The sequence below is a fragment of the Tupaia chinensis genome, unplaced genomic scaffold (genome assembly GCF_000334495.1).
Source record: "Tupaia chinensis unplaced genomic scaffold, TupChi_1.0 Scaffold000069_1, whole genome shotgun sequence".
Lineage (NCBI taxonomy): Eukaryota > Metazoa > Chordata > Mammalia > Scandentia > Tupaiidae > Tupaia > Tupaia belangeri.
In genome coordinates, this window is record NW_006159529.1 from 1,006,997 (window position 1) to 1,026,276 (window position 19,280).

The 19,280-nt window shown below is 39.7% G+C and overlaps 1 protein-coding gene across 1 annotated transcript; it reads right to left on the reverse strand.

Annotated features, from left to right (window-relative positions):
* Positions 1–1,267: 1,267 nt before the first annotated feature.
* Positions 1,268–18,796, reverse strand: LOC102491787 (pancreatic triacylglycerol lipase). The gene is made up of 13 exons (XM_006142219.2): positions 18,742–18,796; positions 18,560–18,605; positions 17,268–17,422; positions 16,390–16,512; positions 13,178–13,312; positions 12,035–12,146; positions 10,586–10,705; positions 10,352–10,471; positions 9,492–9,610; positions 6,025–6,154; positions 4,932–5,040; positions 4,200–4,364; positions 1,268–1,397 (listed from the first exon to the last, which is right to left on the reverse strand). Exons 2-13 carry the CDS (start codon positions 18,603–18,605, stop codon positions 1,334–1,336), a joined length of 1,398 nt encoding a protein of 465 aa, XP_006142281.1. The 5' UTR covers positions 18,742–18,796; the 3' UTR covers positions 1,268–1,333.
* Between the last annotated feature and the right edge of the window lie 484 nt (positions 18,797–19,280).

Genomic DNA, 19,280 nt, shown 5'->3' on the forward strand with positions numbered 1-19,280 from the left:
CTTGCCCTTAAGTGTCCTTCCACCATGTCCTCTTGGTAAATCCTTTTAAAACCTAACACAAATGTCTTTCTCTTTGAGGATGTTATCATTTGTATATGGTCTGATTTTAAATAGCTGATTCCAGTGAATGCATTCACTTTTTCCATTAGTGAAATGGTCATTGAAAAAATATTTTTTTGTTCTTTTCCTACATGCCAGTCATGTGCCAGGCACACACATGCAAACCCCTTAGGTGGTATATAAATGGAATATGCAGATAAATGAACCAGCAATTAAAATATGGAAAACAAGTATTGAAATGAAGGAAGTCCTGGGTGCAAGGGGGAGGTATGACACTGGGGGAGCCTCTAATCCAGTCTTAGGGATATGAGTAATGGAGATGAGAATGCAGGGATGTCTACATAGAGACTTAAGAACTAGCAAGAGTAGACAGGAAGACAGGGAAAGCAACATCCCAGGAAGGCAAGAGTTTACACAAACATTTATGTGTATCTGAGCTCAAGGCCATCTTGAGAGAATGTAGAGTGTCAGAAGAAATGTGGTGAGAGATGAGGCTGGTGTCTCCAGTGAAAACCAGACCAAGAGAGATATTGGAAGGCTCACTAAAAATGTGGATTCTGTCTTGGGGACCATCAGGAAGATGTTGATTGGTGCTTTAGAAAGAGCAAACATTCAATCTCAATGGATGGAGAAATGGAGAAGAGATAGATTGCAGTATAAATACTGGGGGTGGGGGGTGGGGGGTGCTTTCTTCCCCTCTCTGTCTCTCCATCATCTCTCTGGAGAACACACACACCTTCTAGCAATTATATATATATATATAGAGAGAGAGAGAGAGAGAGAGAGCTGCAGAGAAGGCAGAGGTCTGGGGGAATCCCGCTGAGAGTGTGGAGACCAGTTCAGAAGCACTGGATCTATCCATCCATCCAGTCCTCATCTTCTTGTGTATCACTTCTCCTGAGATGACTGAACTTAAACATGATGGAAAAAGTAGGAAAGGTTGGTACTTTCCATGCAGACCTACCAAAAGTGGGTCAGTTGGGACCTGGAAGTCTGCCTTACGTGATCAGAATGCCATCATATTAATAATGGACATGATGACAGCATCGTGCAAAGAGGATTTAAGGTTCACAAGTCACACAAGTTTTTAAATGTAGTAAAATTCAGCAGTCCTTTGTGGTTCCTCAGACCAACTCCAGATTTTGGATTTCAGTCACCTTTTCCAAAAGTTTCATTGGAAATAATGGACACGGATGACAAAAGGAAGGAATGTATTACTTCGCCACTAGGTTTTATTAGCAGTAAGAGTCAATGACCACACATCAACAGCCTCCTAGCATGGCTTAAGAGTGAGCAGAACGTCCTCCCTCACGGTTTCTAGGCTACAGAAGTTGAACCTGTGGAGATAAGACACCAAAACGTTATCTCTTCTTGGCACACATCTGGTAGATTAGTAATAGCCTCTGTCTTCCCCCTCAGGTTGAGTGAAGGGCACACCCTATGCCTGAGACCAGACATTGGCCAAGGGAAGGCATCTTCTAGATGAATCCTCTTTAGCAGTTTTGTTTTATGTCAGTGCAGTAGCAGAGAGCAGCTGTCTGTGGACACCCCAAAGAACAGGAAAGAGGAAGGGTCATTTGTCACGCTCTCAAAGCAGTCACTAAACATACATGTTAACTAACCCAACTGAGGAACAGCAAAGGAACTGCATGACAAGAAATCAGCCCTCTGGCGGAATTCAGAGGTCCAGGTGTTGCATTGACTAACCATTCTTATTTTAATTCATAATTGAATTGAAATGACTCATTTTCCTCATTAGGATGGAACAATACTTGGGATGCTTGGGAGCTAATTTCCTTTAATAAAATATATTAGCATATGTAAAGTGCCTGGCACGTAAAAAGTGCGCACAAATGCTTTTTACTCTTCACCTTCACTTTCTTCCGTGTGGTTCGATAGCTGGCAGCCTCACGAATGGCAAATTAATGGTTAGAACTAACATTAATAAAAGACATGAGAAGTGAAGGGTGTATAATATCTATACGCGAATGAAGGTGGACTGAATTTTTTCTGTGGTGGTTAGGGATTTGCTGGAGTCAAACTTCCTGCCTGTGAATTCTGGTACTGAAACTGCATTTAGTTATCTGTCAAATGGAGCAATAGCGGTACCGATTTCGTAGGGTATACCTTTTCATTTTAACAGCTTTAGTGTGCTTTAATTGATCTAGAATAAACTGCACATACTTAAGTTGATAGGTTTTCACACACGCACACGCACACGCACACACACACACACACACACAAGCATGCGCACAGACATCTCTGAAACTGTTACCCAAATCAAGGAAGTGAACAGATCTAGCATCTCAAATTTCCTTCCTTCCTCTTCATGATTCCTCCTTTCAATCCCATCCCATCTTCCTTCTCCACGAGCAAATACTGTTCTTCTGTTGGCTTATAATTTTCACGAAGGTTGAGAATGCTGTAACCATTGTGTCTTCATATATATTTTTCTGTTTCTCCTCCTTAGGGGTCTTCAAACACAAGTAAATTAGCTTTCTTGAAGTCCAGAGGTCAGCGCTGTTCTTTTCATTTTTAAAATTCTTTTTTTCTTTCTGTGTTTCATTTTGGATGGTTTCTTTTATGTCTTTCAGCTCACTCATCTTTTCATCTCCAATAACTAATCTGCTGTTAATTTCATTCACTGCATTTTTTTATTGGAGGCATTGTTTTCTTTCATCTCCAGAAATTCTAGGAATGCCATGTATCTACTGACCTTTTTAACAAATGAAATATAGGTTTAATAGTTGTTTTAATGTCCTTGTTTGCTATTCTGACATCTTCGTTGGTCTTAATTTGGTGCCAATTAAGTGACACTATTCCCCTCAGTGTAGTTTGTGCTGTCTTACTTGTTTATATACCTGAGAATTTTTGAGTTAAAGTCGGTTTTGGATTTGAGTTTGTTAGCTGTAGAAAATTTTGGATGCCTATAAATCTTCTTGAGCTTTATTCTGAGATGCAATAAGTTGTTTGAAAGTAATTTGACCATTGCAGATCATGGTCAGTCTAGGCTAATTATTCCCCACTATGAGGCAAGACCTTACTAAATAGTTTACCCAAAGTTCCTGGAACTCCAATTTTCCAGTCTGGTTGGTGGAGACAAAGTATTACTAGCCCTGTACAAGGTCTGGGCACTGTTCTCTCTAAACCTTTCAAATAGATATTTCACTGGTCTGGACTAGTTGGATCATACATGCATGCTGGTCAGTACTCTGTTGGATAGTCAAAGGGGCTGTCCAGATCTCCAGGAATCTCCTTCTGCAGTCCTCTCCTATCTTGTACATTGTCCTGTGACATCTAGTTGCCTCACATTTTCTGATTCGTAGCTCTGTTTCTTCAACTTACAGATTTCACTGGGCTCTGCCTGAATTTCTCCAACCTGTGCTGAATCCTGGAGACTCAAGGCAGAATGAGCGGTGACTATAGGGCTTCCTTTTGTTTGCGTTTTGTTCCTTGAGGGTCACTGTGCTTTACTCCTTGATGTTCAGTGTCTGGACAACTATAGTTTTATATACAGTGCCTGAATTTTTGTTTCTTTCAGCTGGGAAGTAAATATGATCTCTGTTATTTCATCTTTGCTACCAACAAGAGTCCCCACATGGGGTTTTTATGCACACCGAATAGCATGATGATAGAAGCACAGAGCTATGCCTCAGAGCTTGGCTTGCTACAGAAAAATGTTTGGGCTGATACTGGAGTCACCATGACTATATTAGTTCACCTTTTCTTGTAGTGTACCAAGGTCAACGTCCTTTAGTTCACTATGCTGCAGTCTCGGTTAGAACCATGACTTGGTCTTCTGGACCTTTGTTTTTGCTAAGACATCCAGGAACACAGAACGGTTTATTTCTATCCCTTGACAAGTGTACTTCGGGCAATTAGCCTGGCAATTTGGTTAACCCAGGAAGTTTGGGGAAGATGCACACATTAAGAACACACACAGCACCAGGCATTGCTGCCATGCGAAACATTTTTCACCTAAGGATGGTGAAGCCAGTTTGTAATTCTAATACTTATTATGAATCAGAGAACACAACACTTACTGACAAATCTATCAAAGCTGTTTTCCTGAAGTTCTACACTTTCTCTTAAAGAAACAAAAAACATGAGGAAACAGCCCTTCACATCTGATTACTTACACTTGTCCATCGTTTCTTTCCACCGTGATCTTCGATGCTCCCACTCTGGGTAGAGTTGGGTTGATCACATTGTTGTACCAAACAAATTTAACCATCTGCACGTCCCCGACATCCACGTCTGAGTCAAACTCATTGGAATGAGTGCTGTCTGGTCGGAGAGTGCCCCTTGGGAGTTAAGAGGTTAACACAAATATTTGTGAACATACCTAAATACACACCCAAATAAACAGAAATATGAATATATACATACATGTATGTGTTTCTACAGTGTTTCTAGAGCTTAAAGTGCATTTGTCATTCTAATGTATTAAATAAACTCAGACATGTACGTTAACTCAGCGGTAGTTCATTTGCCATCAATGACGAATGTAACTTAGAAGTCATCTTTACTTTAATCAAACTTCAAGCCTGTTTTAGTCACAATCCCCTATATACACTTTTAATAAACGATGCCATCACTATGTCATCTTTCCTCAGCTGTTTTGTGTGCAGAATGATTCTTTTCTGATTATAAATCAGATACGAGATATCAAGGTAAATGTTCATGGCTTTAAGAAATAGCAGAGAGAAAATTTAGAAAACGGATTCTGAAGTGTATTAGGGTACAAGGGTGAAACAGTTTCTTCTTTTTTTATTATATGTAACAGCGATAAATTCATGTGTTGATAACATACATTTTACATAAGTGCAATATTCCAACATTGAAAAAGCTTAGAGTAGCATTTTACTCACTTGAAAATTTCATACTGCTTAGTGTTGCCTTTACTTCCAAACAAAGAAACCAGCACGTGTCCCGTAACCTTCCTCCCAGACAACGTGACGGCTACCTGGTACCGCCAGCCTGTTTGGAAACATAATTTGCAAAATATCAACTTGTAGAGAATAGACACTAAAAACCAAAAGAAAGTTGTCTTGGTACTAGTCAATAGCAAACTGGTAGCTTTTGCTTAGAGCTCGCCTGGGCCAAATTGGAGAGGCAATAACATTTTTCTTTCGTTTTTGCAGAACCATTAATCCTGTGGATTCCCTTCCCAAGTGTTTTCTTCCTCTGTTATCCAGGAAGAACTTGGAGCCTGTCCCTATGTCTCCCATATCTACATTCTCTAATTTCTACAACCTGATCCAAATACCCTAATCGACAGCCCTAAATCTTTCCAGAATCTGTCAGCGCTTCTCCTTCCTACAACTTCTGCCATCTCTTCGCTCTGGATTCCTTTTATGGTTGTACAAAATCTCAGAATTCTGCTCAGTGAAATTTTGGACTGAGTGCAAAGAGTTTGAAACAGAGAGGAAGCTTTCTAAATTCCACACCATAATTAAAGGTAAGGAATTTTCAACTGTACCATTAAGAATTCAGGCCCCCAAGCTCCATTAATTAACCACGATTACCTAGAGGATGACATGGACCATTTTTCCACATTGGACTGGGGTGTTTAAAGGTTTTGTACAGAAAAATAATTTCATACACTTTCAGTGGACGTGATAAAATACATAGCATTGAAAATTTAAGGTAGGGACCAGCAGTTAGCGTAATGGCTATGAGCTGGACTCCCATGTAGTAGACTGCAGTTCTCGTCCTGGACCCGGTGGCTTAAAGCTCACGCTGGGCACATGTGCGTGCATACCTAAGATCCCAAGAGAAGAATGGAGAAGGGATTGCAGCGTGGCCATCCCCCCCCCCCGGGGGGTGATTTCTCGCTTTCTGTCTCTTTGTCTCTCTCTGTTTGTCTGGCGAGCGCACGTGCCCTATAGCAAAAGCCTCTCAAACCTCTCAAAAAAAAAAGAAAGAAAAAGAAAATTTAAGGTAAATAAAGTACAAACTTACGGGCAAAATTACTGGCATCACCAGTGTTCAGATAAAATTTCTGGCCCTCTCCAGCAGTTTTCCCGGGAAATCTATCAGCATAATGACCCATCTGCGGGCAGCCTTCACTTGGACAGGGGAAGCACTTGTTCTAGGGAAAACAAATGATAAATGGAAATGTTCTTTCTTTTAATGTGTACCATCCTTTCCCACATATTGCAATTCAAATATTTGAAAGTAAATTCTGTTCAGATGGTAAAGGGGACTTTCACAGAGTCTCAGCAAAGGCTAATGACATGTCTCATTATTCACAATGATAAATTAGCAATTTCACTGTTAAATAGCGCCATACTTTAAAAAAATCACTCAATGTGAATATTTATATGTAGTAGTTTCCCTGTTTCCATGGAAGATAGGTTCCAAGAGCCCTAAAGAATGCCTGAAACTCTTGAATATCAAACCCTATAGATACCAGGCTGTTTCCTCTGTGTGTGTGTGTGTGTGTGTGTGTGTGTGTGTATATATATATAAAATGCTTGCTTATTTTCAGACCTTGGGTGACTGCAGGTAACTGAAACTGGAATGGTACGTCAAAGTGGGGATAAGGAGACTCTTTTGAGTCTCTAAGTTGCCCCAGGATATTCATCCACCTGCAGGGTAGTTAGAATTTATTTTTAAAAGAGTGAATAAAAAAGAACAGGAGATGATAATATGCTCCTAATATGCAAAATAGTATCATTAGGAGGACTAAAGCCTCAAAAGTCAGGCTTTCCTCCATCCCTTCACTACTATTTTGCACATCAAAGCCTGAAGGATGCAGATCCTGAATTTCTCCTTAAGTGCAGAGAAAATGCCTGAGCTCGCCAGTAAGGCTTAACTATGTATGAGGCTGGGTCTAGAGAAGATAAATTTAATACTGAAAAAAATCTCCTCTTCCTAGACCAAGGCATTGTGGTAGAAGAGGTGGAAATGGAGGAGCAGAGTTGGGAGGACCATGATTCCAGTTTCCACTCTGGAGGGAGAAAGGATGGACAGTTAAGGCAAGGGGTGGACTACTGATGGGTGACCGGACAGTAGGCTCAACGGAATCTCAGAGTCCGCAGCCAGCAAACGCTAAGGAGAGACTGATAAGCCAGGAGAAAATGGCCAATGGTCTCTGAGGGCATCGCCTGAGCCAGAAGAGTAGATGAGCCGCAGACTTCGTCACAAGTCTTAGCAGAGTGCTCTTCATTGGAAAGACAAAGAGCCCAGAGTCTAAGCAGCCAAAACACCCTGTCCCAGTGGGCCTCCACGCCATTCCTTCTGAGAACACACACACTGTCCACCGCTAATGTGAACAACTTGCCCAGAATCAGCTTAGAGAGAAGCTGAGATAAGGGTCCAAAGGTGGAGCAGTCTGAAAGATAGATCTTTTTTCTTACTACAGAAGTAAGCATCACCTCATGGATTGTTTATGTTACTGAAGGAGATGAAGTTTTAACCAGACGTGATCTAAAGCTTTTTATTGGTTTGCTTCCACCATTACCTAAAGAACAGATATTCCAGAAGAAGACAAAAATAGTAAAATCTTTTGGGGAAAAAAAAGGGTGAGTTTTCTGTTCTTATTGTATGTGCAATCTTTAGTGTGAATAAATCCCGAACTCCTCTCTCAGAAAAGCTAGCACCTGTTGCATAATTAGTATGTTTTTGACTCTGAGCTAAGCAGTTAACATTCTTCTCATTAAGTTCTCCCACCAATTAGGTTGAGTCTACCCTTTTATTATTTACTTTTGCAAACAAAGAAACTGCCTTAGAGAAGTGAAATAATTTGCCAAGTCATTCAGCTGTTTAATGGTGAAACCAGTATTCCAGTCCTCTCTCTTCAGCAATAGCATACCAGGAGACTTCAAAAAGTTTGTGGAAAATGGCATTAGATTACAAGGTGTATACACACACACACACACACACACACACATACACACAAACAACCCCTCTGAAATCCATGCATAGTTTTTATATATATATATAACATGCATTTTCCATGAACTTTCAGAAGATTCTTTGTGTATCTCCTTGGTAGTATTGCTTCACCTGGCACATACATCAATTAAAATTTACTGAGGTCAGTGGATGACATAATGGTTATGTTGTTGGACTCCCAAGTAGCCGACTGCAGTTCGAGTCCTGGACCCAGTGGCTTAAAACTCACATAAAGTGCTTGTGCGCATGTGAGCAAGATCCCGAGAGGAAAACAGAGAAGAAGGGATTGCAGCATGGTCATTCTCTCCCTGGGAGGGTGTGGTTTCTCGCACTCCGGCTCTCTGTCTCTCTGGCAAGCATACATGCCCTATAGCAAAAATCTTTCTCTAAAAATATTTACTTATTAAATGGCATATGTTATAAATCTTTATTTTAAAAAATTTAGAATGAAAAGTTAATTTTATTATAAATAACAGGCAATAGATATATGTTCAAGATCACATATCAGAATTTAATGTAGATATGTAGAGAATACTAAACAAAATGGAAACACAAATAAATCTTGGCAGTTATGACACTGCATGGAGATTATATGTCCAAAAGTATATAGTTTTTTGTTTGTTTGTTTGTTTGTTTTTTAGAGCAATTTTTGCTATAGGGCACATGTGGTCACGAGAGAGACAGAAAGCAAGAAATCACCACCCAAGGGAGATGGCCACTCTGCAATCCCTTCTTCTGCAGTCTCCTCTCAGTGTTTTGGGCATGCATGCACATGTGCCTAATGTGAATTTTAAGTCACTGGATCCAGGACTTGAACCATGGTCAACTATGTGGGAATCCAGCAACATAACCATTATACCATCTGTTGGTTCTCCCCAAATTATATAATTTTTTGTGGGGGAGAGGTTTTTGCTATAGGGCATGTGTGCTCACCAGAAACACAGAGAGAGACAGAGAGACAAAAGGTGAGAAATCACTCCCTAGCGGGGATGGCCATGCTGCAATCCCTTCTCCTCCATTCTCCTCTTAGGATCTTGGGCATGCACACACACGTGCTGAGCTTGAGTTTAAGCCACCGGGTCCAGGATTCAAACCACGGATGGCTACATGGGAGTCCATCGACATAACCATTATGCCATCTGCTGGTTCTGCAAATTATATAGTTTTAAAAGGTCAGTATTTAAGAAAACAATGTCCAGGTGCATCAGTATTTTACAGACAATAGCTCAGATTTCCATAGACCAGTTTTTTCCCTTTGTTTGGTTAAGATTATTTCTAAAACAAGCTTGAACATTTACCTGGTGCATAAAGAAGTGGTCGAGACCAAGGCAGACATGAGATATTTCGGTTTACAAGCCGATGTCCCTAAGTCCTCTAATATTTATTGCTATTAAAGTATGTATCTATGATTAAAAATAGACATAAGTATGGAAGTATAAATGTTGAAGGATGTTATGTACAGTAAACCACACCAGTCACAACCTGGGACAGTCATGAAATTCCTTAAGTGGAAGATGGAGGCTACTCACTGCAGTGAAAACACTGTAAGAGGAACACGGGAATCCGGCGAAACCATCAGGGTTCAGGATGCTATCCGTGTAGTACTTGTAGCTTCTTAAGTGGTTACAGGCCACAAAGTCACGAGTCCCTTTGAAATCAGACGTAGTTCTGCATCAGTGACAGATCTTCTTTTTTCAAGTGAACCTCATAATCAGAATATAGTTGTTGAATAGCTTTCACTAGGCAGTAGGAGCTCATGGATCCACAGGACAAAATAATTTATGAAGGGTATTTATGACTTGTGATGCAATTAGAAGTTTTCTTTAAGATTACAACAGTTAATGTCGTACTAAATAAAATGAAATAATAACCGGAGAAAGATTGGTCTCTATAGATGTAAGTGTAATTTAATAATATATTCCTTAAATCAGATCCTTGAAAAGTCAACTGCAAATACATTTTCTTTCACACAGTCTCCTCAGGGCCACTTCGCTCAATGAAAACCTGTATCTCAGGGGTTTAATCAGAAGTTCTTTGTTACATAAAATGTGAGAGCAGCTAGCCATGGTAGCACCCTGGTAACACACTGCTCTGTGATGGTGGATCCATGAGTTTGGTTCCCTGCTCAACTTGTACATGTCAGGCATAATCCTGGCTAGCTGGGAAGGTTGGGGGAATTGTGATGAGAGACTCCATTGAGGGTGCTTATATTTTTCTCTTTCTTTGTCTCTCATTCTCATCAAAGAAACAAAAACTTTTTTAAAAATTTAAAAATTAAAAAATAAATATAAAATGTCAAATAGGCATCATTCCGAAGCAGTTAGCAAGTTTAGGAAAAGAAAACACAAATTTTCCCCCAAGAAAATCTCCATACACATAATGATTTTACCTTCCCAGATGCCATCTATGTCAACAATCTGAGAGAGAATGTTCTTCTGACATCCGGGCATTTCTATTCCTCCATTTGGAAAGAAATCTAGGTGACCTGCAGATTGGCTCATTCCAAACCCTGAAGAATTTTTAAAAAAAGGAAGGCTTGTATTAATGTATAGACTCGAGACACTCTAAATCACTCTAACATAGGGACTCAGAAACCTTCTAGGAGGACAACTGAGGAACTCACCCAAGTTGGGAATGATGGGGGCACCGTCTGTGTGAATTACATCCACAAATTGGGCATCGCTGGGATCCAGTCGGACTAATTCAGGTGTGCCTTCAAAGCAGGGCTCAGCTGGATCCAACCCTGAAGGACATGTGATGTGTCATTAGCTCCCTCAGTGTTCCTGCACCTTTGCCTCTCCTCATTAGCACTCGCATGTCAGCATGGGCTATAATCACAGATGATGCATGGGAAGGGGCAGATGAGTTCTTCCTTACCTTATCGCTCCCTAAAGGGAAATCTGTCTCTAGTTTGCTATTTGAAAAAGGTGACTTTTTTTTTTTTTTTTTTTTTTTTTTTTTTTTTTTTTTTTTTTTTTTTTTTTTTTCAAAATTATGGAACTTCTTTAACTTAGGGATATGCTAAATCACTGGGAGAGTCTTGGTCACTAGTAGCAGTTATAAGAAAAGAGCTAGACTCTGAAAGTCCTGGACTGAAAGCTGCTCAGGATATGGCAGTTCCCACTGGACTGTTAACTGTGATGGGAGCAACAGGACCTTGTCTTTCATGGTTGCTGAGATCACAACTTTGCATCATGCTGCACCTGCTTGAGAAGGAGCTGGTAAGCATTTACAGTTTATGGGAATCCATGTAGAACTTCCCCTTAGCAACGAATGGACAGACATTCTGGATGCTTCCACTATTCCACATGTAACCAACTTATTTAAAATATTAAAATGAGAATCTCCAATTCAGAGACAGAAAGTTGGAAGATAGAAGAGGAAAGTGGTCATTCCCTGAAATAGTCAGATCTGGGTTAGCAAAGGCTTTCTTCTAAGGTTACAGGATTATTTTTACAAGGTTATTTTAATGTGGACCCTCCCTGGCCATACGCAGCCAGTCCAATGTTTGGAAAATAATGTATGTATTTCTAATCTAAATAGCAGCATGCATATCTGGCAGCCCAGGGCAGGCTGACCATATGCCCCGCTGCCCTCAACTCTGAGGTTGTAGTTAGTAAGGTTTGAGTTCATTAATAATGGCTATGGAAGAATGTTAGTAATTGTACAAATTTGAGCACTTTGGTTAAACTGAATTTATTCTATCCTTTATAGTATTTACTCTGTTCATGAAACTTGTCCTTTGTGAAGACTTGACAATGGAGAAATAGATACTCTAAGATCTCCAGTTGTTCTTTATTCACATTCACATCGTATTTATATGCTAAATATTTATATGTAAAAATTTAATATGCAATACATTTATATGTTAAACAGGGTTCTGTAGACCAAAGATGAATATCAATAAAAATGCATAAAACCCATTAACTTAATCATTTCTGATTGTGAGGGACAATTCAGAAAATGTGAAAAGGCAAAATAAGAGCTGCACCACATTTCCATACTGTTTTGTTCTAAATCACATAAAGGCTACATTTAGTGTAACTGAGCAACACTCACTGCTTCAACTAACCTGTGATTCGTCCAATAGTCCCATTGATCCTCCTTCCAGCCTCGCCAGCAGCATGGGCACCCAGGCTGTGGCCGATGATGTGGACACTGGCTGGCGAGTACTCAAATGCTGACTGTTAGAAAGAAAACCTCTTTAGGATGTTTTGAAGCATTGTAGAATTCAAGATGGGTACTAGAAAGGAATTTCCAAAAACTTGAGTTTGAAGAAGACATACTGCTGGTTTAAAGCAATTGATGTTCATAGGGATTCTTTGGCCGTTACTTTTGTTTTGTTTGCCTTTTTCACAGTTAAACTGGTAATGGAAATGGAAATGGGTTTTCTTTTTAAACTGATGGAGGCAGGACTCTACTTTGTTGTTACACTACATATGGAAAACCCTTACTAGCCATAAGGCGCTGTTACTCAGCCGAGCTGAAGTGAGCACTTGAATCAGAAAATGATAATGATGACAGTTACTTCAGCACTTTCAAGTGTAACATTTTCTGATTTTAGTTTCTAATTCAGGTTAGTTTGTTATCATTCTGCTTCTCTTTAAAAAACAAAATTTAAAAAGTACTTTAATATTGAGGTTGGCATTGCCATGTCAACATGGTAATAAAATATAAACTAAAACAAATACTGGGGGAATTCGGTAGAAACAACTTATATAGTTGCTTGGAAAAATTCACTTGAAAACCAACTAGTTTATTGATCAAGGTAGGATTGTTGATGACACCTCTAGAATTTCTTTTCCTTTTTTTTTTTTCCTGTAAGGCGTGTGCACTCACCAGAAAGACAGAGAGAGACAGAGAGACAGAAAGCGAGAAATCACCCCCCATGGGGGATGGCCACACCACAACCTCTTCTTCTCCATTCTCCTCTCGGGATCTTGGGCATGCACGCACACGTGCCCAGCGTGAGTTTAAGCCACCAGGTCCGGGACTTGAACCGTGGTCGACTACATGGGAGTTCAGCAACATAGCCATTATGCTAACTGCTGGTCTCTCTAGAATTTCTTTTATCACTTTCTTTCAATACAAAGAAAATCATATCACAGTAGGTAAAGGTCTTTATCAATGATCATAACTATGGTTTTTTTTTCTTTTTTAAAGAAAATTTAGAGGGCAATCTACATGGGTTCTTCTATAATCTGAAAGTAGTTACCTGAAGAACTTCAACAAAATATGCCACTTCTGCCCCCACAATCCGGATGTTCTGTGAGGCCTGTGTGTATCCAGTTCGGGAGCCACTTTTCCAGTCCACACAGATACAGTTCACACTTTCTACTTGAAACAAATTCTGTGGAGGAGACACAATAAGTAGTTAAATAATCAGGATCTTTGTTATTAATCAACATATTTGAGGACCAGGATGAATGCCCTCTTTGACTCTACACTATTATCATGTCACTTTTAACCTGAAAGCAATGAATAAAACCTCTCGTCTGCTGTGAATATGGAATCATTCCTAAAGTTTGGAGATAGTTCCAGACTGGAGGTCTAGCCAGTGGGAACTGGGTTCCTGAGATTTCTGCTGTAGTAGATGCATAGACACTCAATTCAGAGAAAAATATGCAAAATGTGGTGCAATGGGTGTCTTATTAAAGCACCAAAATGTCAGGAGATGGGCAGCAGGTGGCGTAGTGGTTCAGGTACTGGACTCCCACATGGCCAGCCATGGTTCTAGGCCTGGAGCTGGTGATTTGCTTCCTCACTTCCTCTCTCTCCCTGTCTCTCTGATGATCGTGCATACTCTATAGCAAATTAAAAAATAATAAATAAAATAAAATAAATACTTCTTGAAAAATGAATGCTGGGAGTCTATTCTGTCCCTCACTAGAATATACCAGGACATTGCCTGACTTGTTCATTGGTATAGCCTCAATGCCTAGAACAGTTCCTAGTGCTCAGTACATACATGTTGAATGAATGGAAGACTGTGCATAGATGAACACGAGTTTTTTGAGTGAGTATCTTACTGTACATCACTGTAGAGATTTTTTTTTTTTTGAGAGGTTTTTGCTATAGGGCGCGTGCGCTCACCAGACAGACAGAGAGAGACAGAGAGATAGAAAGTGAGAAATCACCCCCCCCAGGGGGTATGGCCACGCTGCAGTCCCTTCTCCTCCACTCTCCTCTCAGGATCTTGGGCACACATGCACACGCACCCAGCGTGAGTTTTAAGCCACTGTGTCTGGGACACGAACCGCGATTGACTACATGGGAGTCCAGCGACATAGCCATTATGCTAACTGCTGGTCCCAATCACTGCAGAGTTATTTTGCATATAGACAGAACCTACTAAATATCTACTAGATGACAAGATGGAGGTTGGTTATATGTTCATGAATGTTAGTTCTGGCAGGAATTTTGTGTGTTCGAGTGTGGTTTTATGTATATCCTCACCTGTATCCAAAAAGAACTTGAAAATAATTAAGCAACCTTAGAAATCATCTCCAATTTTTTTTTTTAAGTTTACAAAGGAAAAAAATCAAAACAAGAAAATGGTTGTCCTAAGTAAGACAAACTGAATCCAGCGTGGACTCTCTTAGATGGCAGCATAAAACTGCACACAGGACACTGCATTTCTTTCCTTTTAAAATGAATTACTTATTTAACTAAATTAATTAATTTATTATTATTTAATTTGCTAGAGGACATGTACACTCATCAAAAAGAGACAGAAAGAGAGAGCAAGTGAGAGGGAAAGAAAGCAAGCATCCAGGTCCAGGACTAAAACTGTAGTCAGCCAAGTGGGAGTCCTATGTCTTAACCACCACGTCACCTGCTCACCCAGCCGTTCAACTTCACTGATGCCGTGGCTAGCTAACGGCGGAATGAGGACTGGAAGCTAAAACTTTTAACCTGATCATTTAATCCCATTGTTTCTCCTTCACAATGCAGCAGTGTTGGCAAAGCCAAATAAAATACAAGAAAAATGCAACTGCTTTGGGGATTTTAGAAATAAACTATATGCACATATCTTAAAAAAAAAAAAAGCCTGGATAAATGTTCACCTGTTTAAATATCCATTTTGTAAGACAAATAATAATATGATTGAATGTATGGAAGAAAATGAAATGGAAAAAAATAACAAAAGGAAAAAAATTTATTTAAAAAAAGCCTATATTCCTTTTGAGCTAAGAATCACAATGTTTTTTCTCACTGCTATACAGAAATCTATTACTAGCATCTCCCCAATAATCATCAGGTTTAAATTATTTTAGAAAACAAGCCGTGCTTTTACTGATTTGTTTTTAAACTTGTGAAGAAAATGGACTCCAGTGAGCTCATCTGTCTTCGTGATCAGGGAACAGGCTCTGCAGGTGACTCAGTTCAGCCTTTGGCTTGAGTCACAGACAGGCCTGAAATCAAATGGGTTTAGGAAGACCTTGGTGTCTTTTCTTCTTGACAGCTCTAAAGAAATGATTACACCTTTGTGCCACAGAAATGTGATGAATGCCTAAATAAACACATGAATGAATGAATCAATAATAATAATGCTCTGCAAGCACTAGCGGTTACTAGGGAAATTTATCCTATTTGATTTTCTGTCTTTTTAAATTCTTCATTATCACAAGGCACATGGCTAAAAGAAAGCTAAAGAAAATAAGAGTCGCTGTTCTTGGAAACAATGGAAACTGCAAAGGGTAACCTACAGTTTTCCTAGGTGCTACTACCAGAGGAGATCAAAGAATAGCAAGTGAAAATCCAAGGAAGATAATTAGTTCAGCAAAAACGAGCTATCTTAGCTCTTCACAGTGAAATGAAAAGCTAATCAAAAAGACAGGCACCTATGATCAGCTGATACGCCCCTGTACAGCAGTTGTTCTTACTAAAAGTTTGAAATACCACTGTATTTGTTTCTTGTTTGTTGTTGTTTCTAAAAAGAGATTTTTTGCTATAGAGGGTGTGCACTTGCTGGAGAGACAGAGATAGTGAGAACTCACCTCCCAAGGGGATGGCCACACCACAATCCCTTCTCCTTTTGGGAATTTTGGGCACACACACACACACACACACACACGCACACATACACACATGCACCCAGCATGAGTATCAAGCAACCAGGTTCAGGACTCAAACCATGACTGGCCATGTGGGAATCCAGCACCTTAACTACCACACCACCTGATGATAATACCTATGTATTAGTTTTTAAATGATCCTTGCCTGGAGTTGCCAAATGACTGCTGCAGACTTCTTCCATCTATCCCCTCTTCCTAGATTTCGACTGGGAACCCCAGGCTCAGCAGGGGTTAGGGGACCCCCCGCCCCAGTGCTATGGTGACAAGGGTTTGTCCTCATTGGTTGGGGCCAGTTCTTACTAGTTAGCACTCTGAAACCATCTTCCTTTATGAGATTACCATGTCTTACCTTGCACATATTGGCCAGCCAGTTTTCTTCTCCCTTGTCTATGAATCCGTGAATAATAAAGCGAGTTTTTCTGTCTTTGTTGAAATTGGAGTCACTGATAGTTGATGGATCTGCCACAATTTCCTGTTTTGGGAGAAAGTGTTTCATGTCAAGTTTCATTTAACATCCAGTAGGACCATTTGTATGTGGACGCAGGAAAGAGAAGACTACTGGGATTCAAGCTCCTTATGAGTAAGGACTGTCCTGTTTCAACCAAGCCAGTTACAGTCATCACCATGCTGCTACTTCCAGGCACTGCATGATGTTTGCAGCTGTTCCACCCAGGATGATATGTCTGCCACGAGATTGGTGGAGTGGAAGCTCGGGGTGTTTATCTGTGTGTGTCCATAATCGACCTATCTATCCGCCTACCTGAGTCAGAGGATATACAAGGAGAGTTTTCAAAAGTTTATGGAAAAATGTATATTATGGAAAAACATGCATAGGTTTCAAAACTTTTTTGCACCAATATAAACTCCTACTTTAATTCCATTTTTTTCAGTGAATATTTTAAGTCCCCTTTTGTGTGTGTATGTATGTGTAATATTACACATACATATATACATATATGTATATATATCATTTTATATGTTTTAAAATATATCCTCCTATTAAGAATATTTTTTAAATGGCACTCTGAAGATAGGGCTAAAATAATATGAAGTCAATGGACATTTTATAACAAGTTACATGCAATTATACTAAAGATCACTGCCCCAAAAGTCTACAAAGATACAGATTCCATGTTCACTTTGTTCTCTTTAAAAGACTTGAATGTTCACTATCTTTATTATATAAAACAAATAGAACTTCATCATAAAATTGATGAACATTCTTACTTGGAAGTTGTCTGGGTTCTCATTAGTATATAAGAGGAAGCGAGTGTTGACATCTTTTGGAGCCCAGGGCAATATTTTAAGGGGCCTTTCCACAATTCCTGCCCATGGGGCATCATCGCTGAAGCAGCCGAGTCTTGGGAAGCAGACTTCTTTTCCTGAAATCAATCACCCAGAGGTATTTCAAAGAAAGTTTAACCAGAATGCTCTTTTAAATGTCAAAATAAGGGCTAAATTACATTTTGTGACAGATTTTCTTTATCTACTTTCTAAATACCATTCTCACCACACACTCCCAAAACAGTTGGAAAAAAACACCTCTGTTAAAGACAGGCTGCTACTCTTCATTTTGATTCCTTAGGAGACAACCTCACTCCCCGCGTGTGTCTGCGCAGCCCCATGCTGGAGGTTTAGGGACTCAGCCAAGGTGCCTTTGGGCCACTGATGTCCAAGAAAGAAGCAGCTCTGTGTCCTCAGCCCTTGGTGAAGGGGTGGAGTTTTCAACTGCTATAGCTGCTATCTGGCTGTGGGCATTTTGTGAAGAGGCTGAGTGTCATACAAGAGTTGAAACTGTACCTCTATTCTGGCTGAGTACTTAGGTATCTGACTTAGGTTTGAGAGGTATCTCGGATTCCTGTGATGAAGAAGCTGCTCATGAACAATCAAGAAGAGAAATCCATAGTTTGACACAATGCTAGTCATGAATATTCCTCTATAATGGAGCAATTAAAAAGTAGGGTTGTTGAGGAGGATAAAGTCCAGATTAATAGTAGGAGTAAGAGTAGTAGCTGTTTGGGGACTGCATTTCTTGAAATCTTACAATACGCCAGGTGCTAGGCAAGATGATTTACGTGTCTTCCCTGAATTTCATACTAGTCCTGTGAGAAGACTGATGTTATTGTCCTCATTTCACAGACAAAGATATAGAAGCATAGACAGGTTAAGGATTTTGCTCAAGACTCTAAGGTTATAGGTAGTAGAGCCAAATTTCCAATCCTTCCCTTGACTTCAAGGGAAATAAAATACAGGTTAAATTTGAATTTCAGATGCACAATGAATATTTTTAGTACAGATATATCATATTTGTTGTTTATAGTAACTTTTTTGTTTACCTACAATTTGTACTTACTGGTCACCTTACGCGTTATCTGGCAATTGTACTCCAAGCACTTACGCTTTTAATCACACGTTGTCTTCACTTTACTCTTTCGTGGTTTGAATTCAACGGTCATAGTTTTTCTTGAAAGCACGGAACAGTCAGTCTTTCCCAGTACCACATAAATAAAGTTTCTTACCTGTTGCTGCTCCCAGCAGCAATGGAAGTATCCAGAGGAGTAGCATCTACACAAAGTTAAAAGCATGATTGAGTCCAGCGAAAGAGATTTTTGAAAGATTGGCATAATACAAGTTCAGTTAGACCTCTGGGGGAAAATGGATCAATTATAATCAACTAGTCATAAAAACGTTCCTGACTCACCTTGGCAGTTCCGTCAGGTCCCGCACAAAATCAGATAGCACAGAACAGTCCTTTTATAGGCGAACCTTATCTTTTTGAGCCACACCATGGAAAAGTGGCATGGAAAGAGAGAAGGTTCCAAGGATGCATTTCTAATTTTAATCATAGCTAAACCAAGATTAAGAGAGTAGTTAAAGTTTTCCACAGCATGAGTAGGAAGATGAGAAAGGGGTAGACATGAAAGTTCTCTTCCAAGGTGGTTACATAGTGCTTAGAATCACCATAATTTCATTGTGGTTGAGGTCTTAGCCTACCCTTGTTTTAGTTTACAATTCTCTGCGAAGATCTGTGGGAATGTGTGAAGCTAAACTGTTTTCTTATATTTGATAACAGCAGTCTTGAAAACACATTCTAACAGCTTACCAGCTCACGCAGTTTTTGTATAACCTTGCCTCACCTTCAGAAACAGTGAAAATACTGAAATTGAAGCAATCTTTCAAGAAAGTTGCCTCCTTTTAGAAAAGCAGCTGACATTTTATTTTGGGAGTCCAGAGAACCAA